The sequence below is a fragment of the Oryzias latipes genome, chromosome 1 (assembly GCF_002234675.1).
Source record: "Oryzias latipes chromosome 1, ASM223467v1".
Lineage (NCBI taxonomy): Eukaryota > Metazoa > Chordata > Actinopteri > Beloniformes > Adrianichthyidae > Oryzias > Oryzias latipes.
This window is the reverse complement of record NC_019859.2, coordinates 35,285,890-35,311,707: the sequence shown is the minus strand read 5'-3', so window position 1 is coordinate 35,311,707 and position 25,818 is coordinate 35,285,890. Positions and strand designations below refer to the sequence as shown.

Below are 25,818 nucleotides of genomic sequence, written 5' to 3'. Positions count from 1 at the left end.
ATTATCTTGGAACAAAGCTCTGATTTTTGAGTTCAACTGTTTAGCGGAAGTGAAGCAGAAACTCCCCAGAGGAGATTTGAGCACCTCAGGAGGATGAAGAGTCAGAGGATGAGCGCTGTAGAAACCCCTGAATAACATGCAAAGCCCAGATGGGACGGCATCAAACACTACTGCCAATTCTTTGGGAGTTATTGGTACTTTATACTGCTTTGTGAAATCTGAGTAGTTATATAATAATCCAGGTTCTTTGAATAATTGATTGAGGAAAATTATACCATTATTAAACCAATTATTTAAAAACAGAGTTTTCCTTTTATAGACAATATTACAGTTATTCCAACTATAATACAACTCTGTGGAGAAAAGTTGTGTTTGTAGATCAGAGCCCAGGCTAAGAGAACCTGTTGATGAAAATTTGACAGTTTCAAAGGGATTTTTGGAATACTATAATTACAGCATAGCAGGAAGTTCAGGCCTCCTACCTTTGAGAATACAAAATGTGGAATAAAGTTCCAGATAGATGTGGGGTTATTAAGATATTTCTTAATCCAGATTACCTTTAGTGTATTGTTAAGGACAGTAAAATCAATACAATTTAAACCGCCTTTATCGGAGGTATTTAAAATAACAGATTTTCTAATATAGTGAGTTTTATTTCTCCATAGAAAGTTATATAATATTCTATTAATTGTATTGCAGACTGTGTTATTAACCTGTAGAGATTGAGCTGCATACGTCAAACGAGAGATTCCTTCTGCTTTTGTAAGCAGAACTCTGCCTTTCAAAGACAAATCTCTTTGCAGCCATTGGTTTAGGTTTTTTTTGGTTTTATCTATTATTGGAGAGAAATTTGTAGAACATCTGGATTGCATATCTTTAGTGATTTGAATACCAAGGTACGTAACAGATGTTTTTACAGGAATACCTTGGATAGATGTAAGTAAACAGTTTTTAACAGGCAGAATTTCACATTTATTTAAATTAAGGGTAAGTCCTGAAGCTTTAGAAAAGGATTGGATAATATTAATCGCCACAGCTACTTGTGAAGCGTCTCGGAGAAAGAGAGCAGTGTCATCTGCTAGTTGACTTATGAATATTTCCCTCTCAGCCACAATTAAACCTTTTAATGGGCTGAGTTTGATATGTAGGTTGAGGAGTTGAACAGAAAGAAGAAACAGATACACTGACAAGGGGCATCCCTGCCTTACCCCACGTTTCAAGAAGAATCTAGGAGAAGTTCCGCTGGCGAGTTTTATAGAACTATTACTATTGACATATAAAGTTTGAACAGCATTCCAGAAGAATTGACCAAAACCAAATTTATTTAAAGCAGCAAACTTGTTTTTTTCTTTGTAAGGGGGAGCTGTAGCGCCTTAGAGCTGGATATCCCTCCGCCGGTGTGATTCCGCAGGAGAAACATTTCTTCCGGTGGGTGTGCTCTGAAGCACAGAAGTTTACATTTAAATAAAAGTAATGACTTTTTGTTTGTATTTTCCAAACGCTGGTAGCTTCGCGCCAACGTAGCTCAGCGTTTTTCTTTTGTCATCGCGTCCGGATTTGAAGACACTATCTTTTCAAAGTTTTCTGCTTGGAGGGATTAATGTAGGGGTAGGGAGAAGCCAGAGGGGTAGGGAATGAATTCGGGTTCGGTCAAGAGCAGAAGTTGTGTGCCCAAACCATCACACCTCCACCTCTGTGTTTTCCAGAGGGTATATGAAGTCATTCCTTCAGACACAGAGGTCGCTGACTTTAACCATCCAAACCCTTCAGGACAGACTAAAGACTTTTCTCCCAATGGTTTTTACAGTTAAGGAAATAAGTGTTTGTTGCTGATTTTGCCCACTTAAAAAGAACTTGACAGTCCGCCATCCCTGTTGTAAAGGCCTATCATCGAAACGGGACTTCCCTCGGCTGATGCACATGAAATGAGGAGGGAGAGGGAGCTTTGATCTAAAGCCATGGTGACGAGCTGTAACAACGTTCTCAGCAAGTTACGTACGTTTCTTGTTTGCTAACGAGAGACCATTGAGCGCACGTACAGGTGGATGTTGCAGCGTCCATCACTGACGACCTCCCACACGCGACATATAAGTGTACTCACCTGCAGAACCCAGTTCTGGACCTTAGATGAATCATGGATGTGAAAAGACTCAAAACAGTCTGCACTCGGCTGTGGAAATTCAGACTTCAGCGGGTTTTTACTGACACCCTAAAGAGACACCATCACATCCCAACTAGTCCTTTTCTAGGATTTCCTTTCTTTCTTTTAAAAATCCCAACAGTTCATTTGAACACCTAGTTAGAAAATTAAAAAAAATCCACTTTTAGGAATGCAAACATTTATTTGCATTTCATTAAGGAACAAAAAAGTATTTGATCCTTCCTGGCAGCAAACCCTCATCATCATCATCAGCAGCAGCAGCAGGTCAGAGGTTACTGGTAGTTGATGATCAGGTTTCTGCACAGATCAGGAGGAATTCTGCTCCACTCTTCTTCACAGATGATTTCTAAATCATTCAGATTTGGTGGCTGTTGCTTAGCAACCCTGAGCTTCAGCTCTGTCTATAGGCTGAGGTCCAGAGACCAGCTGGACCGCTCCATGACCCTGATCTGACTCTTCTTTTTCGTCTTGTATGTCTTGGGTCATGATCCTGTTGGGGGACCCATCCACCCCCCCCCCCCCCACCTCCCCATTTAATCCTCCTGGTGGAGGGAAGGACGTTCTCACTCAGGATTGGACGGTACATGGCTCCGCCAATCCTCACAGAGAAAGTAGCCCTGTGCAGAAAACACCTACCCCAAACCATAATGCTTCCACCTCCATGCTTGACAGTGAGGACGGCGTTCTTGGGGTCATCGGCAGCATTTCTCCTCCTCCAAACACGACGGCTTGAGTTGATGCCAAAGAGCTCCATGTTGGTCTCATCTGACCACAGCTCCTTCTCCCAATCTCTGTCTAAATCCTTCACACATCAGGCGGGTCTCCACATGTGTCTTCTAGAGCGGGGGGGACTTGTGAGCTCTGCTAGATGTTAGATGTAAAGCATCACCAATGAGATCCTCAACTAACTCCTGATTTCTCTGTTCTCATGATCACAGAAACCCCACCAGGTCAGATCTGGTTTGGAGCCGCAGACCTACAGGAGGATTGATGGTGATGCTGCACCAACGGTTGTCATGGTAACCTCCTGCTTCTTTGTAGTCCAGTCTGGTCTGGTGCAGGTCTACAATCTTCTCCTTTAAATCCACTGAAAGCTCTCTAGTCTGATGGACTGATTCTGTGGACAGGTGTCTTTTCTACAGGTGATCAGTTCAAACAGGGGACAGACGGTTGATAAGGAGAGTCTAACGGGTCTGTGTGACCCAGGACTCTGAATGGTTACCAGGGGATCAAATACTTACTTCTGTCAATGAAATGCTACTGTACATTAATACTTTAAGGTAGATTATGATTGCATGGAGCTGCAACCCCCCCTCCTACCCACCGGTGGATTTCCCACTGGCTGTAACGGTTTACCTGACAACACTGGGGTGAAGTAAATGAACCCTTCAGTCCTTCCTCTGACGGCTTCAGGCAGGACGACGGCGAAGGAATCCCCTTTTCTCAGCGGGGGGTGTTGGTGCAGGTTGACGGGCTTCATGCTCCATCAGAGACAATCTGCATGCGGGTCAGTCTCCAGCCCCCCCCACCACTGGCTTAAGGAATAAACAGGAGACTGCCAGTTGAGGCAACTGCGTTTAATTCTCACTGCCAGTTTCACTTAAAGAAAACCTATAGAAAAAGATTCTCGCCGACTCAGAAGCCTTCGTTGACGAAGAGGGGAGTTTCAGAGGAGGAGTTGACCTGCGTTCTACCTGCACATTTCTGTGTTCTCAGGTGTCACGGTCCCGTGGCTGAGCACTTTGCTGAAGGACAATCAATGCAGGGATGTTGAGTGGAAACCATCCCCGTATGGGTAAGACGCCCGCCGTTTAGCTTCATTCCAAATGTCACTGGTGAGCGCCGGCTTTAACGCCACGAGCGCAGAGAGGCGGGGACACGTCTGCTGCCACGGCGGCCGGAGAGACCTGCTTTCTGATCTGCGCAGACGCGTCTGCTCAGAATATGGAGAGGTCAAAAAACAGTTTTATTTGGAAATAAAAAAACACGTTCACTGGAATCACCAACAAGTGCACAGCAGAGGGGGCGGGGCTTGTTGATCAGATGTGGAAACACACCGAGACCGATGAAGACCGGAGGACGGGATGGGCGGCGCCGTCGCAGTGCTGCGGGTGGGGTCCCCTCCCTGCGGGGGGGGGACGGAGCGGATTGCGCTGAGGCTTCGTGAGGATCTGAGGGCGGCTGGAAGGAGGCGTCAGGGTGGAGGAGGCGTCTGCGGGGAGGATCACTTGTTTGGAGGCTTGTAGGGTTCCAGAAGTTGCTTGGAGAAGGTGTTAACTTTGTCAGCTCCTCGCACTTCGTGGGGCAGAAGAGGCAACTTGACTATGTGGAAATCCTCATAAAGGTCCTCCATCTGTGAGGAAGAACACGGGGCAGAAATGAGCGCGCGGATCCCACCTCACGCCGTTTCACGGCAGACGCCGGGACGCTTCGTACCTGATCCAAGTACTTGGACTGAATTTTGTGGCGCGCTTCACACATCTTGCAGGGCTTCTCGGCGTCGGGGAACACCAGCTGGTTCACGATGATGTTGTGCGTGTCGATGCGACACTTGGCCAGCTCCTGGATGAGCCGCTCCGTCTCGTAGAGGGAGAGGAACTCGGCGATGCACACGCAGATGAAGGTGGTCTGTTCCTGAAGAGAGCAGGGAGACATTCGTCAGAACCAGACCTGGTCGTCAGAACCAAACCCCAACAACAGAACTCGACTCTGGTCACAGCCGTTATAAAATTTGGTTCTGACGACCAGGCGGTCGTCAGAACCAAACTCCAACGACGGAACACCAGAGTCGAGTTCTGTTGTTGGGGTTTGGTTCTGACGACCGCCTGGTCGTCAGAACCAAACCCCAACAACAGAACACCATGTACATTACTCTTTAAAAGAAAAAAGCTAAACAATGGGGGGACTTCATTAAAAGACTAAATAAGGGGGTGGTGACGGAGGCCCCCCACAGGGGGACTTGCTTGGAGTGAGCCCTCCGACATTTTCGGACGCTGGTCGCTTTGACCGCAAAAGCAAAACCCGACCCGGTGCGGATCCACGGAGGAGACGCCACGCCCACGGCGTTAGGCGTGCTCTGTGTTCTCCTCGCAGGATGGTTTGCCGCGCCAGAGACCTGGGATTTAACGCTGCCGAGATCTAAGCTCCGTCATACCAAAGCACAGCGATCGCTTTACGGGATGGTTGCTGTTTGTTTTTAAACTTTGAAGTTTCCGGAGTGGAAATGACTAACATTAAACTAAAATGATTGCCTTTGAACTGACCTATTCTATGTTCAGTATGTTTGGGGGGGGGGGGTTAATGTAAGGAAATGATGCACGGGTTACGTCTGCTATTGTATTCATCTGAGAATTGTTTCTCCACATTAAAGGCCCGTTCACACCGGGACGAATTTTGCCGGCGTTTTTCGCCGACGTTTAACGCCTCGTGACTAAACAAAGGGCACTAGGGTTGGGCGATGTCCCCTAATTTGGCTGTTGACGGTGTTTGCTGTCAACCATCGGGATAGACGATGACATCGTCGGGGGGGGGGGGGGGGGGGGGGGGGGGGGGGGGTGTTTACATTTTTCGTTCTTATATAACTGCTATTCGTTATTTTGCTTTTATCATTTTATTTCCCAACTAATGGTTAATCCGCGATGATCCAGTATAAACTGAGGGAAGTGACTTTAACAGAAAAAGTAACAAACAAAATAGAAAAGAAGTAATCCGCTCCCGCACTTAACTAGCGAAGTGGACCGGTGGAGGGCGGATTTACAGCTTTGTGTTTGATGGGAAGGGGGGGGGGGGGGGGGTACATGAGCGGTATGTGTGGGAGATTTAAGACTGCGATCCGTCCCGCAGCTCTAGGGGTACAAGCAACCGAACTCAGAACCGGGTCTAAACGTGTGTCTGAGCACAGCTCGGATCGTCAGCAGACACAGCGGTTTGAGCTTCAAAGCAGAAATGTCGCTCAGTCCTTAGAAAACATTCAAACAATCACGTGGATTTGTGTTTCCAGTCGTGTCCCGACTAAATAAAGGCTGCATGCTGTTATTCACAGCATGCAGCGCCACCCAAAGCTAATGTTGTTAGCCCGTGTTAGCATACTGCTAATCCTGGCTACGTTCAGAAAAAGCACTGACCACACGGATTAAAATTCAAATGATGAGCGAACAGGTGTTTGATAATAACCGTAACATTATTAAAAGCAAGTTTAGAAGATCATCTCGTATTTTACCGAGCTGACATGTCAATGTATATAGCCGCTCGGCGCTGTTATCGTTTTGTATTGAATTGTTACATTCAATAAAGTTTGGAAAAAAAGCCGCTCGGCGGAAGTTGTATCCTCTTCCGGTTTTCAAACTGCGCATGTGCGAATACTGCGCATGTGCGAATGATTTATTCCGACCGAAATTGTGACCTTAGTGAACGTTTTTATATTCTGGAAAAAAATTTCTGGGCCCATCTACACGGTTGGATTCTAATCCGACCATTGATCCCATCAAGATATTTTGTACATGTAACCGCGGCTTATGGTGTCGACGCGCAACGTGGCGGGGGCGTGGCATCACGATGGTGGTCTCTCCATCGGGATGTCAGTCACCCATCACGATGGACGATGATATCGTCCATCGGCACAACCCTAAAGGGCATCAATGTGAGTGTGCACACCGACGCGAAAAAACGCCACGCGTCAAAGCGTCACTTTTTTTAAAAACGCCTCGGGTTCGTTTTTTTGGTTTGATGCGCCGCGTCGAAATCTATTCGACCAATGAGAATGGCGCTTTTGCACACGTGTCTGGAGCTTCTGAAGTTACAGTAAAACACAACTTGGGGGCGCTCAAACACAAAACTGCCTTTCTGAGCACACATACCAGCGAAGAAGATAGACGCCAAGTAGCGTCTACACTGCCGCGAAGAAATAATGACGGACATTCTAAAATATCCCCGAACCAAGCACCAGTTGGAGCTACTGGTGCTTGAAATATTCATGTTTTCTTTGTATTATTCTGACAAGCGCGTAAATACTTGCTCTCTTCTTCTGAGTGAAAAGCAACTTTAAGAAGCGTAAAGTTGTGCAGCGCCACCTTGTGTACAGGAGTATTTCTGTTTACATTAAGCGCCATCTAATGTCAGGGAATGAAATTGCATGTTCGTTCAGCTCATCGTCAGCGAAAATCGCCTGGGTGTGAACACAAAAGACGTGGCGAAAAACGCTGGCGAATAACGCCTGGCGAATATTCGTCCCGGTGTGTACGGGCCTTTAGAGCTTCTATTTTGTGTGTTTATTCTTTAGTAACTCGACTAGTGAAACTGGAAGGTGAAGTCCTGCTGAACGTCACTTACGGGGTCTTTGAACTGCTCGCTGACGGAGCGGATGACCGGCAGCGTTTCCTCCAGCTTGGACGCCAGCTGGTCTGCGTTCATGTCACCCAGACCCAGCATGTTGCACATCTGGAAGAGGGAATCAAAAAGGTCGACAGCTTCAGCTGGAGAACGTCCTCCAGTGGCGCCGCCGCCGCCTCACCTGAGAAATGAAGGGGCTGATCTGGTTCTTGATCTGCATGAGGCGGCCCAGACCTCGCTCCACGATGGTGGGGAAGTTGAGCAGGCGCAGCGTGTGGCCGGTGGGGGCGGTGTCGAAGACCACCACCGAGAAGTTCATTCCTTTCACTAACCTTACGTTCAGGCACACAAGCACGCTCAGTTACTCCTCACAGGGACGTGCAGCGAGCGCCGACGGCGGTCCCGCCGCTCCGTTTACCTCATGACCTCTGCGTAGCTCATGGCCTCGTCGATCCCGGGAAACGCGCTCATGGCCTCCTGCATCATCTTCTTGCCCATGCTGAGCATGTTGTCCTCCTCGAAGAACTCGTCGGGCAGCTCCGCCACGCCCAGGCTGGGGTCAATCTCCTGCATCGGCAGGGGGAGGGGAAAAAACCCACGAGGGCTGCTTCAGTTACCGCCTTCGGGCGAAGCTCATGACACTGAGCGCATGTGGAAAGAAAACACCCTCATGATTCTGGAGTCATGCTGGAGAAAATCCACAAACAGAGGAGCTAAACACAATCTCATGCTGCGATACAAAACTGAATTAACACAAAACACACAACTTAAAAGGGCCTGTGTCACGCTAAATTCATTCATACTTGGTGATGGTAGCTACTGATGCAGCTGTGGCTGCATCAGTAGCTACCATCACCTGGGGCAGACGGACAGGGGCGCGGGATCCAACCGCCAACCCTTCTGATCACTGGACGACCTTTGGCACACTAAAGAACAATTGTTTTTATGAAATACGAGTTATTTTTCTCATTTTTCTACCCAGAAGTAAGACTTTTCCAATCTCTAAGGCTCCGCCCCTCTCTCTTTGTGGGCACCGCCCATCTCATGACGTCATCCTAGAGCCGGCCTCGGCAGCGTGTCTGCGTTCCTCCAACGAATCCAATCAACATCCGAACTCGATGTGCGTAGAAAAGGAAAGCGATTAGCCGAGAAAGTGGGCGCGTGAGCCTGGGGGAGGGGCAGACTACCTGGAAAGGGGCGGTTCCTCACTTTGTGACATCACAATGTGAGAGCCCACTCGTTTTCGTGGATTGGGAGGGGCTAGAGCCCAGAGAGCAGGTTTTTGGAAGAATACTCAGAATTGCATGAATGGATCAAAATACCACTTGTAGAGAGGAATGAAGATTATAAAACACTTTAAAAGTTTTTTTTTAAAGTTGATTAGGTTTGGTTTAGGCCCTTTAAGGAAAAAACTGTGTGGTTTTGTCCGTCACACTTCAGTTTTTTCTTAAGGAGTTAATACATAACATTGAAAAGTCAGAATTGAACCCCCGGCTTGGACAAGGACTCACCATGGCGAACAGGTTGTCGTAGCCTTTGACCTTTGTGGGCACCTTGGAGAACTTCTGGTCAAAGGCGTCAGAGATGTTGTGGGCCGGGTCGGTGGAGATGATCAGGACGCTCTCCCTGACCGCAGCCAGCTGCACGGCCAAGCTGCAGCTGCAAAACACAGGAGTCACGGGGTGAGCTACTGCGCATGTCAGAAGCTCACACACGTCACGTGAGACAACAAAAACATGTAGCTAACCAATGATTAGATTTTGTAAGAACATATAGCCAAAAGAAAAAAAGGTGTATTGAATGCTTTTAAGTTACTCTTTTCCTTTTAAAGCTCCTAAGATACATAATTACACTCAGAAACCATCCGGAAACACCTGTTTCTATCCCGCTGTCGGGATCTTCAGGTGTTTGTCACCTGTGCTATGAATGAAAGCGGCTAACGCTAGCTGCTTCATCGCGCATCTTCAGAAAGGCGCCACTTGGCGGCTTTCATTTATTTAAATTTACAAACTTGTGTAACGGTGACAGAAAGTGATGAGCGGGCCTGACATGACGTCAGACGCAGACGAAGGCGCGAGGGGACAGACGTTGGAAAACAGAAAAAAAAGAACGGTTGGACGGGGAGAGAGACTGGTCGGATGGGATGTCTCGGCTTCTTAAAAAACTGTTTTGAAGAAAATAACCTGGAGCAGGTTCGACAGTGATTTAGAGACGGCAGTATCTCGCTCGTTACGTGAGAAGTGCAGGAAGACAGCCAGCACGTAAGGAGGAGTTCCCCAGGCCGCAAGCTTCGGGATTTCGGAGGCGGGGCCCGGAGGCAGGGCACGGAGGCGGAGCGCGGTGTCTGTGACAGCTCCGTCAGCGGAGAAGAGGAGTTCCCGCAGAGCGGCGTATTGCTGAGCAGTTTCTGAAAGAGTATTCCCCTGCCATACAGCTAACATCCCAGTGATTCACTGTGGTAATTCACCAGCTGTACACCATTCTACTGGTCTGGAGAGAAGGTACTGTTTTATTTTATCTTTTGAAGCTGAGAACTCAGTTCAAGCCGGGAAAACATCTGAGGCCAAGGAGGCGGGCACCACTGTCTTTGAACATTTACGTTTTTGAAGACCATTCGGGATTAGAGACCAGTTCGATTTCCCCGCGGAAAAGAACCGTCTGAAGCTAACTGTCAAAACCGTTAACTGACTGTTACGCCGTTCGGGCATCTCGCGCCCATTCTGGAAGAAAACTGTTATCAACGTCTGGAGTTAGTTAATCGGAGGAAGTCGAGAGCTCTACTGTCTTGATTTATTCATTTCTATTTGTTCATTTGTTTGATCACCATTTTATATTGGATCTATTTATTTATTTATTGTGTGGTTTATTGACTTTCAAGTTTTTTTTTTTGTTTCCGGACTGTCAAATAATTCACCTGGTGTTTTACATCCAAATCTGTTTTCTTTTGAACATACAAAGTAGAAAGTAATATTTCTTTTACTACTTTAGAGAGGTAACACAGATTAATCCTTGTTCAAATAAATGTTTGCTGTTTTCATTGAGCCAGTTACAGAGGTCTAGGTTTTAATTTTTGAAGATTGTTCTGGGTTAGGGGCACTCCATCACTCTGGCTGGTTGTTGTAAAGGCAGGATCTGTGCAAGTGAGCTTCAAGTGCATTGCAGAACGACGCTTCAGCTGACTGACAAGGATCAAGTTCTGAAGCCTGTCTTACTACACCCATTCACTACCAAAAGGTTTTAGAGTTAGGCCAGGGTGACAGAACACACACCTTCCAAACGAAGGCACAGGAGTTAAAGGGACTGACAGGTGTGGGCAGGGACCTGCATTACTGTTAGTCGACCAGAGCAAGCTTAATATTTGTACCCCTATTAGTTAGGATTTCAATCCTTTACACTTGTTTGAGGGGTTTCTACCGGTAAAAGCAGAACCGGGTTTGGGAGCGGCGAACAGCGTCAAAGCACCTGAGAACCTCGTCGATGATCATGTGTCACCCGTTAGCTAGCTGCTGACGCTGCGAAGCAGCAACCCTCAACTCCCGGGGTAAACTGATGACAAAACCCGGGCTTTTTTTCCCCACGTAACCGGTCGCAAATCAAAATAAGAAACAAGGAAACCGGTCAGCTGCAGTGATGGTCCAAATGACAGTTCGGATGTTGCTGCCGACGGGAGGACAGACCACGAACTTCACCGTGAGCCCGAGCTAGCCGCGCTAGCTAACCAGTTGTGACGGAGCGACAGCGGCGTCTCCTTCAGCTCACCTGCACGTCGTTTTACCGACACCACCTTTCCCGCCAACGAAAATCCATTTCAAAGACTTCTGCTCGATGATGTTCTTCAGGGTTGGCTCCAGCGGCTCCACATCAGGCGCATCTTCGAACTCGTCCTCCATCGAAGCTGCCATCTCGACTGTGTACGTCGACGTCAGCGCTGCTGCGTTCACGGATCCTCGGATGTTTGTACGCTATGGTCGTAAGGTAAAAAAATAATTATAAATGAAATTATTAATGAATGAATATATATATATATATATATATATATATATATATATATATATATATATATATATATATATATATATATATATATATATATATATATATATATATATATATATATATATATTCTCAATTCTGTTATTTTTCTTACTATCAGTAGATTTTACATTTTTTACCACCAGATAAAAATCTATTTTTATAGTGTTACCAGTGTTTTTTTATTATTATTATAATAATGCCGTTTTTTGCCAAAATAAACAATAACTATGCTTTTTTTCAAGGACATAGGTGGGACTGTTAGCGCAGAACAACCCACACCCCCTTCCCATCATCGGTAACTGAGAGCTCTCTGTTTACATGCACTCCCGCATGCTTACAGCCCCTGATATGTTTCTAATGTAACAAGAGAGAAGCCTACATGCGCTAACCTTTTTTGCGTGATCAAACTGGAGGCTTTTTGTCAAACGTTGAGCTGTAGAAGTTCTACCAACTGTCTTTAGATTTGTCCCAACTGAAGCTTAAAGGAAGAAAAAAAATTCAACTACACAACTCATTCCAGGAGTGAGCACAGGACAGACGACAGAGTCTCACAACACTTCCTCTGTGCTTCATTATCAGGCATCCGTTGTCACCGTTTCTCGTGCCAGATCCAGCTCTGTCTACCGCTACGATGAGTAAGTAATATGAATTTATATAGCACCTTTCACAGACAGCAGTCACAAAGTGCTTTACAAAAGAAAAAATAAATAAAATGCAGCACAGTTAAAAAGACATAAAATACAGTCAGCCAGCCAGAAGCCCATTCAATGGGACTGGAAAGCTTGATTATAAAGAAGCGTTTTGAGTTGGCTTTGAAAAGAGTCCAGTGAATGTGAGGACGTTTGTTCCACAGTCTGGGAGTCACTTCTTTAAAAGAACGGCCTCCTCCATCAGGAGATTTTTCTCTGAGGATCTCAACCTTCAGGTGTAGGGCTGGAGAAGCTTTGAGATGCACGAAAGAGCTTGTCCACGTAGGGCTCTGAAGGTCAGGACCAGGATTTTAAAATGTATTCCAGAAGCGACTGGGGAGCCAATGAAGAGACTTTAAAATGGGGTGAAATGTGTTCTTTTGTTTGTGCGAGCCAAAAGCCTGGTAGCAGATTTCTGGACCAGCTGCAGACACTACAGTTCCTTCTTGTTTTGACAAGTGAAAAGGCTGCAGTAAGGCTTAGTTTTATTCAAGATACATTGCTTCATCAAACACAACTAAGTTTTTGAGGCTGGGTTTTGCCAGCTACTACTTGACTTTTAATGGCAGGGATGGGCCCATCCGGGGCTATAATCATTGTTTTGTTTTTGTCGTTTTGTCTGAGTTTAGCTGAAGGCAGCGGCCACTTAGCTACTGCTTTATTTGAGAAAGGCAGTTGATTAAGGAGCTCAGTTTGTGGGTCTTAGTAATTAGGAACAGTTGGATGTCATCTGCAAAGAGACGGTAAACAACATCACTGATCTGGTGTGTTAACTTGCCTAGAGGGAGCGTATACAGCAGGAACAAGAGCGGCCCCAGGACTGAGCCCTGAGGTACCCTGCAAGTCGGCTTTTCAAGCTCAGATGTCACTGAAGCTCCCGTCGGCCAAATATGAGGAGAACCACCTTAAAATGGACTCCAATCAGATCGCTCAGCCTTGTTATCAGAATAAGGTGGTCAACAGTATCAAAGGGCTGAGGAGAGGTCTAACAGAACTAGCACTGTACAGTCAGCAGACATTATGTCACGAGATACTTTCAGCAGCACCGTTTCTGTGGAGTGGAGTTCAATAATGTTATGGCTCTCTAGAAAAAATGTGCGCTGTTCAAATACCACGTTTTCCAGGAGTTTAGCCAAAAACAGGAGTTGGATATTGGTCTAAAGTTCTTTTTAAGTTTGAAAAAACACACTTGATACCAGAGACAGATGATGTCCTGTTCAGAACTAAAAGGAGCTGCATTTCCAGAAGAAAATGCAGGATTGAATGTTATGTTATTGAATGAAAATGAAACTTAAAGGGTCATAACTGGCAACAAAAAGAAAGAAAGAAATTATCAAAGTGAAAACAGCACAATAACAAAATGGATATGTTTGTGAAAAATGCCAGGGCCCGGTATCGAACCAGCGAGCTTCTGCACCAAGGATTCCCCATGGATTTAAATGGAGGCAGAAATCCTGGAATATCTGGAAAAGTTCAAGGATTTGAAGGAGAAAAAGTCACAGCTGGAAAAAGATGAAACATTTGAATAGTTGGATGGTTGAAATAGATGAAACATTGTAGGAGTTATGAGACAAAAAAATGGAAGATACAATAATAAAAAAAGAGAAACAGGAAAACATGGGTCGAAGGCTTTAAAGCGTTCAATCCATTGTTATTGCAGCGTCCTCCAGTGACACAGGTTTGAACCCCAGCAGAGAGGAGCCGCTCAGCCGCCCCCATCAGCAGAAACATGTTAACAGAAGAGCAGAGGATTGAGGAACGGATCCCCGTTTATTCTCCTTTATAGGAAATCAGCATTTTGGGTCAAAGGCACCAATGAGATTCTCTGCAACTGTAAACAGTTTTTGTTCACAATATAATACTACTAATAAATCATAAATACAGTAACAGAAGGTTATGTACAAACAATGTAATGAAATAGAAATACAGCATTTACTGTGAGATTAGTTCAGAAAAGATTGAGACTTTTATGAAGTTCTTTTATGAAGCTGTGCTCGCTCTACATTCAGAGTGAAAACAGCTGGTCATGTGACGTGCCCTGCTGCCGGGCGCCGCTCGGCGGCGGTCTTGCTGTGGAGGGCGGCGCGCTGCAGACTGTCTGGCCGCTGCGCTCCACCGCCTTCACCCGGTCCTCCAGAAACTTGTCGAACTCTGAGAAGGACAGGTGTTGTGCATAAAGGAAGAGTCGAGCACCAAAAACCATGAAATGGCGTGTTGGCAGCCAAACGCACCTTCACTGGACACTCCCTCACTGATCGAGGGCTGATCCTCCAGCTTGGAAAACAAAACAGACGATTGTGTTAAGCAGTCCCGCGCACGTCGGTGCACGTGGTCTGTACCGTCCTTACCATGTCGCCCACCAACCACGCGTCGATGTCATTCTGTAGGCCGTTGTTTGCTGGTGGCGCCTGCGAGGAGGCAGCCCAAAAGAGACGCTTCAGAAAAGCATGAAGGAGAAAAGACCCTTTTCACAAAAACGGTGACATCTCCCCCACTGTGTAACGTTACTTCCGCTACCAACTGCATTATTTATAAATGTCCTACCTACCCGTGATCGTTTTCCTCTCTGAGATGGTTCACAAATCAAAATACAAACTAAAGTAATCCTGCCTGCAGAAAAATACTGCACAGCTGCTTCCATAAATCCACATGGGCGGTAATAAACAAGTCGTGGATCATTTTCTGTGTTGCTACCTGGCTAAAGTCAGACAAAGGTTTCAAATACTTCATTGAATTCTACTGATTCTGAAGGTAGATTCGGTTTTTACTCTCCTAAACGATGCTAACGCTAGCAACAGCTTTGAGTCTGAGACGTAGAGCTGTACCAGATCTTTTCTGCCCAGTTAAAAGTTGCTTACATTTCTGTTCACAAAATGGTTGTAAAAACAGCGAAAGTAAGACCGTTTCAGCCTTTGTTACATTAAAGTCAAACTAATTACTGCTGCATTGCTTTCTGCTGCGATCAAGTGAACCGCCGTTCGCTCAGCCGTGGTTCTATCGCTTCTCCCCTTTGCTTTTGCTCATAACCGTGTCTGATCTGCAGGAAAAACGGGAATCAAATTAACTGGAAACCAAAAATATGACAGACAATTTGCACCAGAGCAAGTGCTGAGCTTTTATCGTGGCCGCACAGACCTGGAGGAAGGGTTAGGATCACGGTTAGAGTTTAATACCGCAGTGCGGCTGTGTCTGCAGCTCACTGCTCCTCCAGGAGATGCAGAGAAATATGTAAATGGAACTCTTCTTCATTGGAATCACTTATTTTGGCAGCTGAAAATACCTGGCACAGCAAAAAAAATACCCGCAGTGCCAAAAAAAAACTATTCCTGTTTTTTTTTTACCATTACCCCCTAAAATATCCTGTCAAACAACAACTACATTTAGCCTCGGAAGTTATGAAGATGGGAGCGGGTAATGCAGCAACGTGCGTCAAAGAATTTCCATCCGTTTATTTGTGCTTGGTCTTATTTTAAGTGCGAATAAAATCCGCCAAAACAGAAACCGTTACAGTAAAATCTGCTCAAATGAACGGCCGATATTTTCAATAGCCTTCATTTTTATTTTGATTTGTCTGAGAGGAAAACGAGGACAGTTAGGTAGGACTTTTATGACATAAATACAGTAAATTGGTTCGGTGACCTTCTATTATTTACCCTGTTAAACTGCATTCACTTCTCCGCTTTGCCTGTCTAGGCCGCTAAACCAGAAGTAACTTTACACGCTGGCAGCCGTTTTGTCGGATGTCACTGTGGAAAGGGGTCTACTGAATGTGGAGCCAGACTACGGCATACGCACCGCCGCTGTGACCTGCAGCCTGGAGTCCAGGGCCTCTGCCAGCCCCTCCACGGCCCCGGGGTCCTCATACTTGACACTGGACACAAACACATTTAGGAAAAGAGTTTGGGGGATTTTTTGAAGCTAAAGCCAAACTCCATTACCATTGTAGAAGGCTTTCAGGATCCTTGCATTTGTGTGACTTTGATTTTACATTTTGTGGTCAGTTTGTCACATCATCCGATTTCAAACCGGCATTTGTGCCTCTGTTTTTGTTCCGTTTTTAGGAAAACGCCATTTTAAATGTTTGAAAATGCTGCTGTCAACAACAGCCTTCCTTATTGGAGCGGGTCATTCCGTTTAGCTGTAAGCCGTCTGTCAGCATCACTCACCTCTTCCTCTGCTCAGCCAAAGAGCTGCCCCTGGTTTGGGCAAACATGTCAAACTCCTCCTCTTCCTCTGTCAAGCACAGTTTCAGACTTTAGCAAACAGCCGGCTGCTGTGGTTTTAAAGGCAGCGCATTCAGAGTTCCTGAGGTCACCCCGAGGCTCTGGGGTTCGTAAACGGCGGACTCACGGTGACAGGCCGCCGGCTGGGGGCCGCTCTGGGAGCCGACTGCTGGTTGGCTGCTTGTCGGGATGACAGCCGGCTGTTTGTCGGCTGAAGGCTCGGCTTCGAGGAGACTCGGACTCTCAGCGGAGCTCTGCAAACAGAGGAGAGCGTCAGCCCGCTCACTAACTCCACGCTTTCAAGAGAAATCATCAATTTCCTACCAGCCAAGTTCTAAAAACAGGACCATGATTGTACCTGATGTGAATTCGTAACTTGAGCTTTGTTCTGCCTGTCAAACCTGAAACATCAACGCAGGACAACGTCAAGCTCCAGCTTTTTGCCGTGAATCCTGCAGAAATGCCAGCGCGCACCTCTCATAGCGGATGAAGGCGTTGTTCAGGTCGTCATTGATCGTCAGCAGCTCTGCGATGAACCCTTCGTCCAGCAGCTGTGGGATGAGCTCCACCACACGCGTCTGCATCTTCTTACACACCGAGAAGAGCTGCTGCTTGAACACAGGAGGAGCTCTTTACTTTCACGCCAACAAACCCGTCAGCAGAAATGAAAAATGTTTGCTCTTCAATCCTTCTGTTAACCATCACCTAAGAGAGGTGAAAACATATCAACTCAGTAAAGTTTCGTTGCATTTGACTGGCATCAGCCTCCTTATTTTGCACACATCTTAAAAGAACTAATACCAAATCTGCACAACATGCATGTCACAAATGAACAATTTACACATTAGTAGCAGCTCATCTCCCTCCAAACAGGTTTTCTGAGATAACACTGATGGGTTTTCGTGCATTTGTGCTGCACTCAGAAAGATGTGGTCTGCAGATAGGGTTATGTGTGCAGAAGGATTCCCCGCTGAACTACTCCCAAAGGCATAGTGCACGCACACACTCACACACGCACACACGCACACACGCACACACCTGTAGAAGCTGAATGTCGTCGGGCTTGCTGTGGCCTGGTGCCAGCTCGTTCAGCAGAGCGGACATCACAGTGAGGTTTGCTTTCACCATCTCCAGGTCGCTCCGCAGCTTCTGCTCCTGCAGATTCACCAGAGGAATAAAAATAGAGAAATGTCCACAAAGAAAGATCACTGCTACAGCTTCTCTGTTAGAGTGACGGCAGCACAGGCCGGTGTCGACATCAAAACTTCTACACCACACGTGTCTAAACGTTTTGCAAAAAAAGGCCAGTTTTGGTGAGGGGAAAATGTTTGAGGCCTGCAGGGCCTCGGTCTTCTGGTGTCAAAGTAATATATACCTGTGTGTCATCTGCATAGCTATGGTAACTAATGTTGTTTTTTATAACCTGGGCCAGTGGGAGCATGTAGTTGGTTGATAGAAGTGGGCCTAGGATGGAGCCTTGGGGAACTCCACATGTAGTTTCTGTCAGCTCAGATTTGAAGTAGGTTTTGAACCAGTTTAGTACTGGCCCAGTGAGACCCAACCAGTTTTGCAGACGTTTGATTAATCTAGTGTGGTCGACTGAGTCAAACGCAACACTGAGATCCAATAAAACTAGCACAGACATAGTTTCACTGTCTGCATTCAAACATAGAGCTAGACACCGATTAGTGCCGTGGTGGTGTCTGACGCCTGACTAGAAGACATCATAGCAGCTGATTCTTATTAAGAATTCATTTAACTGATGGAAAAACAGCTTTTTCATTAATCTAACTTAAAAAATGGCAGGTTTGACATCGGCCTGCAGTTGGTCATTTGTGTCTGGTCTAGATGGTCCCGTTGTAGGAGGGGTTTGATTACAGCTGTCGTCAGTGGGAAAACACCAAACTGGTTCTCACTGCAGATGATCCCAAACATTATCAGTAGCACGACAGACTTGTCAGAGCACAGTAATTACGGGCATATTTTATGGTCTTAGTGTGTTTGCGTTCATTCAAAGCCTGCTCGAAACGCAGGTGCAGACGCTTCCTCGTTTCGTTCACATGTTTGACTTTGCAGCATTTATTGTGGAGCCGTAGACACAGACAGGGGAGCTAATCAGCTGGGACTTCCTGGAACTGTCAGACTGAGGCTCCACCGACTAAACAGACATGTGGCGGTACCTGTGCTGGAGACAGCGACACTGGTCCATCACTGGGCTGGACTGGAGGGGAGCTATTCTGGCTGTGGTTACCAGCTGGAGCCGTAGACTGTGGCGGAGGCGTGGGGGCGGGGGCCACCTCACAGGGGCCGTTCTCAGGAATACTCTGCAAGATGTCAGAGAGACAGAGTCTACACAGGACCCCAAATGAGGATTTGCCCTCTGCCCTGTGACCCGGCTCACCCTGTTTGGAGTGTGGATGGGAGACAGGGCATCCAGGTCCGTCATGGGGAACTCCAGACCCCGCCTTCTCAAGTCATCGTAGACGTACACCACCCCTGACAGGGAGGGGTTAGTGCGAAACGCATCAGCCCATGACTGCGGGTGAAAGAGGGGGCAGATGCGTCACTGCATTCAACAGCTTTCAGCCCAGAGTGAAAGAATTCAGAGCGATTAGGAAGGTTTGGACTTCACTTGACCAGAGCCGGCTGCTGATACCAATACCCAGAATTTCATACCACTCACTGAATGACACCTTTTCTAAACCAATGTTAGGAGAAATGTTTTTTTAACGGGATTAAAGCCTCGAGTCACAACTACCCTTAGGGCTGGAAGCAGGCTGTGTGCAGGTAAACAGCGGGTAAACCTGGACGGGGCACACGGAGCACGCAGGTAGAATGAAGGCCGCTCGGTGAAACCGCACAGAGAAAAGCGACACTTATGCAACATTTAAGGGGGAGTAAAGCCTCGTTTCCACTGAGTGGTCCGGTCCAGCTAGGGGTTTTGGGTGTCTCCATTATAAAATGGACCAATAAAGCCGGACCGATTCCTTCCACTTTTGGGCCCCTGTTGGTTGTAGGTCCATAGAAAAATGGAACGGACCGGTTAGGGCGGAGCTACTACTGAAATCCGTAGATTGGATGAATGTCGTTACGACAAAAGATTAAACAAAGTAGTGAGCTTGGTGTCCGAATCGCTTTTAAAATCCAGGGCACTACATAGTCAACGCTATATGGTTTTTTTTTTAGTAGTTAGGGGTTAGGGTGGGAATACGGACAAATATTGACTCTTTATCTGTAAAATATCCACCGTCAGTTTTAAAGTGTCTTTTTAAAACTACATCATAGCAAACTCTTCAGCTGACAAATAGATTATTTGGAAACCAGACGCTTAAAAAATGTGAGCCCTAACTGCAGCCTCGTCGCTGAAAAACATCAGGTCTGACGTTAGACTGGTCTGTGGCCTTAAAAGGGTTGGGGGGCCCCTGCTCTAAAGCACAGCAGCTACTGTGAAAGCCCGAGCAAGAACAGATGACAGACTCTGGAAAGACCAAACAGTCACTCTGCAGAAATCCCTTCATCACGATGAGAGCCTGACACAGCTGTCAAGGATCTATATGATGCTGCGTCATTCGCCTCAAAGGCCACCTTCTTGCTCACTGAACTTTTCATGCTAAATAAATAAAATCCCTCCGTGTGAAGGTCTGTGACAGGTTCCCCGTGAACACGCATACCTGTATGAGGCTGAGAACACGGTCATGGAGGATAGTGGGGGGGTTGTATTTGGGCAAAATGGAACGGACCAGAACCCCCTCCACAAAGTCCTGGGTGGCCACCAGAGCATGGAAGCGGTGGCCACAGTTCTTCACGCAGGTCTCAAGAACCTTCAAAAGACAAACAGAAAAAACCACGAGAACATTCTGCTCAGGTATTTACAGAACCACCTGCAAACGTATCACCGTGAACCAGGGGGGGGGCAAACTTTTTGGGTTCTAAAGTTTATCACAAGGAACCAGAGGCGTGGTGTGTTTTGGTAATCCACCCCATAAGAGAAAGACAGAACATAGAATCTAGATGAAGACATTCTTTAATTTTGATTGAAAACTGATATATATATATATTAAATCAGAACATTTTGGAGTTTTTATTTTAAAACTGTTTGTTTTCTTCTCGTTTTACTGTCAATTGCGTCAATTGCGTCAATGTCCTTCAGGAAATATTGTAAACTTAGAGAAATGCTGCGTTCATGTTGGTGTTGGAATGATGGGAAAAATGATTTTCCATCCCGGAAAACGCACGACCATAAAAAAACCAACAAATTTTCCCAACACCACATGAACACCACAGACAAAGGTCAGATTATTTGTAGTGCACCATCTATGGGTGGACACCAAAATTACAGGGATTTATTCCAGTTTGGCGGGCCAGATGAAATAGCTTGACGGGCCGCGTGTGCCCCCCCCCCCTGCCGTGAACACTGATGAGCCACGAGAGGACAGCTGTTGTAAACCGAAACTCACGGTAAGAGCCAGCATGATCTCCCTGAAGTTTTTGTTCCCAACGATTCTCTTCTTTATGGCTTTGACTGCGTCTTTGGGCCTGAAGGGAAGCAGAAATGCAAATGAGCCCAGCACTAAACACGGCAGCTATGGGATGTTCTGGTGCAAAATGATGCCGTTTTATTAAAAAATACACTTCACAAAAACATTGGGGGGGTTTTAACCACAAAAACCAAATAATGCCCCCTCCAAAAAAAGAACTGGGGCATTTTGAGTAAAAGGGCGAGTTGGTTGTCAGACGTTTGAGCGGCATCACAGCCAGAAAGGAAGCGAGCAGGTCAACAGCAACAGGAAATCTTGTGGCGGGAAGCAAAGCTTCAGGAGGACTGGATGGAAAGCCCGGACCGGTCGTCTCCTTACCCTTCGTCGGTCTCATTGATGATGTCACAGATCTCCAAGTTGAGCCCCCAGTCCTCCGCCTGCAGAGAGCCGCTGGTCGCCCGCTCTGTCAGCACAAACACAGCAGGTTGACACTGAATAACCACATCAGCAGAGGAAGAACTTGAACTTGTTTTTCCTCTTCAGATGTTCTGCAGCGTCCCACCTAACCTGCGTTCTGCACAGTCCTGATGAACTCTTGGTTTTTTAAGCTTCAGAACGATCTTCAGAACATCTGACTGATTTCCAGCTCAATAAAGTCCCACTCAGATCCTCTTTTGATCCACTTTCAGAGCGTTCCCAGTTGGCTTTCAGTATGATCATTTTAGCCAAAATTTTAAAAATTGTATTGTTTTCAAAGACATTGGTTGTGTCCTAATTCCTTCCCTACTCACAACATTGCTCACTATATCCCACGTTTGCCATTTTCTAGAGCTTTCCGAATCTACAAAATCCAGCGCCCAAGAAATTTCCCAGAAGTCTCGGTGAAAAGCCAGTGTGTATCGATGCTCACTGGATATAGACCAGTCGGAACAATTTTTGCCCAAAAACGTACATTTAAATTTTTTTTTTTTATAAACCATAAACATTTTTATCTTCAGAAGACTGTTGACTCATAAATAATTGTCGCAAAACGCTCACATTAATTAGATTTTAACTTTGTGAAATCGTCATATCCACTGTTTAAAAACAATATATAAAAATTGTCCGAATTGCTTTTCAAATTCAGGGCACTACATAGTGCAGCACTATAGTTTTTTGGTAGTTAGGGCGGGAATTCTGACAGAGTGACAGCATCTGCACAGCGGCAGGAATTGTGGGCGAGACTGTAGGCACTGACCCCCCCTCACCCTCACCTCCGTTTAGTATTTTAAATCTCAGGTCAAGACTTTTAGTTGATTTAGTCCTAGTTTTACCGCGTTTTACTGTGTTTTGTTTTACCATTATTATTATTATTATTATTATTGTATTTTCCTAATTTTTTGTGTTTCGATATGATTTTACGCTCTTTGTAAAGCACTTTGTGACTCGCTCTGGGAAAAGTGCTTTAGAAATAAAGATATTCTATTCTACCCCACCCGTTCCTCCGTCCATTACTGAAAGCTCTTTGTTCACATTCTCTTCTGCTAGCTTACGGCCCCTCACACCCCCAACCTAACAGTAGCAGAGCAACAAAAATGGTGACCAACATCAAAGCCATCCAGCCGTACAGTTTTGAGCGTATTTTCTACGTCAAATACGATCTTTTTCAAACTGCCCTTTCCTTTTTAAATAAAAAGATACTCATATGAAATTTTCAGCTTCTTTAAACAAAAAAAGTCCTCCACATCAGAAAAATGTCACAAGAACTTAGCAACCCTTGTGCTATCCTAGGCACTTGGGAGTTGGGTCATCTAGACCCACTAGACAGAGCTCTGGACCTTTTTTCTTCAGTGATTTGTGATCTTCACTGGTGTCCATGGATTACATGAAATCTTTCCACCTTTATCCACCTTTGTCATGGTAGGGAGAACACCTCAATGTAAGGGGGGGGGGGGTCATCTGGACCCCATAGGACAGCACAAGTTAAAAACAATCTTTAAAACTTTAAAAGCCACTTTGCATTATATGCGGCGACTACAAATCAACAACTCGGTTTCATGGTCTGTAAAATAGCAGCCTTTTCAGTTGAAAAATAGAATTTTGGGAAACCAGACGCTTAGAAAACTGAACGCCAATGAGAAGGGGGGGCCTGCTGAGGGGGGAGGTGTCAAATCTGTGTATACGTTTAAATGAGATTTCTTTGACTTTGTTTGTTAAGAAAGGTTTTTGTGGTAGAGACCAGACTTTTAGAAATGAAATGAGCCCAATAAAGAGCAGCTGATGGAACAGAAACCAGATGATCTTGGAACAAAGCTCTGACTTTTGAGTTCAACTGTTGAGCAGAAGTGAAGCACAAACTCCCCAGAGGAGATTTCAACACATCGGGGCGATGAAGAGTTAAAGGAGGAGCGCTGTAGAAACCCCTGAATAACATGCTAAGTCCAGACGGTACGGCATCAAACACTACTGCCAATTCTTTGGGGATTATTGGTGTTTTATGCTGCGTAAGAAATTCTGAGTAGTTAAATCCCGGTTCTTTGAATAGTTGACTGAGGAAAATGACGCCATTATTAAAGGTGTTACTTATAACCACCCATGTAGGTTTGTTTTACCGAGTCTGAGACCAACGACTCACTCGCTGTTTGCAAAGTTTGTTCAACAGAAGTTTCACAAAGAGGGAAAAAAAAAAGAGGTCGAGCTTTAACACCACAAATCTCACAAGCTTTTTAAAAATTCACCACCGCGATGTGTGGAAAGAATACGAAGCTGTCGTCATTGCTGGTGATTATTTTGAAAAAGAAAAAGAAAACTGCAGGGCTTGCATGGATATAGCTGTCAGCGCCCTGCACTAGCATCGATAGTGATCTTTTTTTTTTCTTCTGCTGCAAATGTGCTGGATGAAAAAAAATCAACAGCTAACCTAAAAATCTTCCATTGATCCAACCACAGTTAAAACCAAATGTGACTGTGGTGGCTTTATTTCTTTTTGTCACTCGTTCCGGTTTGTAAAATGCTTGAATGCCTGTGTTTTTGAAAAGTTTATTTCTATGAGCAGCCATTTATTTAGCACATCAGTTAAAAAAAATATAGTTATCATTTTGCACTTCAGTTTCAAACAGAGCAATGATTTTTATACTTTAAGATCAAACTATTTCTTTTGCACGTTATTATGTCGGGCATTATTTTTATTGGCGCTTTTTTCCCCCACTTGTCCTGTCCAACAGCTGAGCAAACAGATGAGGGATGAAGGCCTCTTGCGTCGGACATATTTAACAACAGGTGGTTATGAATCCTCTTAATTTCCAGAGGTATATTTGAATAAACCCCTTTTGTAATTTAGACTAAACTTTATTCATCTCTTCTCAAAAACAAAAAAATCTTGAAAAATATGAACCAAGAACTTGCTAATGAAGAAGAAATAAAACATTACTTTTCCACCTCTAACATGTTTGCTTTTCAAACTCTTTGGAAATCAAGGCCAGATCTCTGCGCTGCACCCTTCACGGGTTCCTCATAAGTCTCTAAATCTCCTTAACTTCTTTTCCCCAGCTGCAAATCAGACTCCTGACCTCACGTTTGAGGACCTGTTGAATCCCTCTGCCCTCCCTCAAACCCTGCTTTCCCAGCTCCTCCAGTTCATGTGACTGTCAGCTGCTCCTGCTCCCATCCTGCCTCGGAAGTCTGCGTCTGAGCTGCTCTCTGATGCAGAAAAAATGAAGGAAAAGCTCGAGCAGGTCACGCCTGCTCCAGGATTTTCTGCGTTTTTAGTCTAAAAACACTTTTAAAAATAAATACATATTTTTTCAGTTCGTTCAGAAGAGCAAGAGCTCATAAAACGTGAACCACAAAAAGTTCTCATAAAGTTTAACCCCGGTGAAAACACGGAAGCGAGCGGAAACACAAGGCGGAGCTGTGATTCGCCAACGCAGCTGCCACTCAAACCTAGTAACCAATCATAAGCGGCTTCAAAGGAACTTAAGTCCCACCTTCAACTACGTCATCCCTGTTGACAAATTCGGTTTTACACCTTTTACGTTTAAAATTGTTATTTATAAACGCACAAAAATAGAAAATTTGTGTTTAAACCTTTAAAGGCGTAACTTAATTAAAAAATCTAGAGACGTATCATAAGGAAAAACTTCCAAATCCGCTCAAACTCACCGATTCTCTGCCCCACGGGCGTTGAAAAGGGGTTTCCGATGAGGAAATCCATCGTCTCGCCGAGTGAAAACATCCTCGACGGCCTCGAGCAACAATTACCGGCAAAAATGTGAAAGAAGTTCGCCGGAGGTTAAAGGTACCACACTGTTCGGTTCTGCTCTTTCAGGTCAGCTTCTGCAGATCACGTGACGGCAGGAAGCTGCAGTCAAGAGTGCGCGTGCGCAGCTCTCATCAGCCGCCGCCTGACAGTTTCGAAAAATTAAAGTCACAAAGCGAACTGACGTGCTCAGGCTCTTCTCAGTGTGTCCTGGGCTCTGGAAATGAACATTTAAAGCGTCACTGATATAAATTTGCCGTTGAACTTTTAAAGACCCCCTGCTTTTGGTGTTTTGAACATGTTTCCTGTAGCATTTTTCTCATGGACATAAAGAAATTTCAGCCTAAAACTAAGTTTCTGCATGTTTCTTTATTCAAATTGTTCATCAGAGCAGATGCAAACATTGAAAAAGCTTGTAGTTGGTAAACTGCTGTTCAATCGGCAGTCCCTGCTCCACTCCATCATGATGCACCAAATAGATTCACGTACGTCTTTGTTTTCTGAGGTGGAATCTGGCTCCAAACGTCTTGGCCGGATGGCTCTGGTGTTGCTCGCCATTTTGTTGCACCGAAAATGTTGGATTGGGACTTTGAGTGCCTGTAAGATAACAAGAGAGAGTGTAAACAAAGACATGATGAAAATTCGGGTAGGCTTAAGCTATGTTCAC

General features: G+C 45.5%; 2 protein-coding genes across 2 annotated transcripts; both read right to left on the bottom strand.

The window, feature by feature from the left end:
- Nucleotides 1-3,723: 3,723 nt before the first annotated feature.
- Nucleotides 3,724-11,426, bottom strand: asna1 (arsA arsenite transporter, ATP-binding, homolog 1 (bacterial)). Its single transcript, XM_004066294.4, has 7 exons — nt 11,249-11,426; nt 9,001-9,148; nt 7,908-8,056; nt 7,671-7,821; nt 7,490-7,597; nt 4,598-4,795; nt 3,724-4,514 (listed from the first exon to the last, which is right to left on the bottom strand). The coding sequence occupies exons 1-7, from the start codon at nt 11,389-11,391 to the stop codon at nt 4,386-4,388; spliced, it is 1,026 nt and encodes a 341-aa protein (XP_004066342.1). The 5' UTR covers nt 11,392-11,426; the 3' UTR covers nt 3,724-4,385.
- A 2,533-nt stretch (nt 11,427-13,959) lies between these two features.
- On the bottom strand, nt 13,960-25,268 carry LOC101170496 (target of Myb protein 1). Its single transcript, XM_011480697.3, has 15 exons — nt 25,055-25,268; nt 21,293-21,377; nt 20,894-20,972; nt 20,108-20,257; nt 18,838-18,972; nt 18,617-18,760; nt 17,475-17,591; nt 16,911-17,044; nt 16,795-16,837; nt 16,564-16,690; nt 16,380-16,446; nt 16,009-16,084; nt 14,562-14,621; nt 14,445-14,487; nt 13,960-14,364 (listed from the first exon to the last, which is right to left on the bottom strand). Exons 1-15 carry the CDS (start codon nt 25,125-25,127, stop codon nt 14,219-14,221), a joined length of 1,479 nt encoding a protein of 492 aa, XP_011478999.1. The 5' UTR covers nt 25,128-25,268; the 3' UTR covers nt 13,960-14,218.
- Between the last annotated feature and the right edge of the window lie 550 nt (nt 25,269-25,818).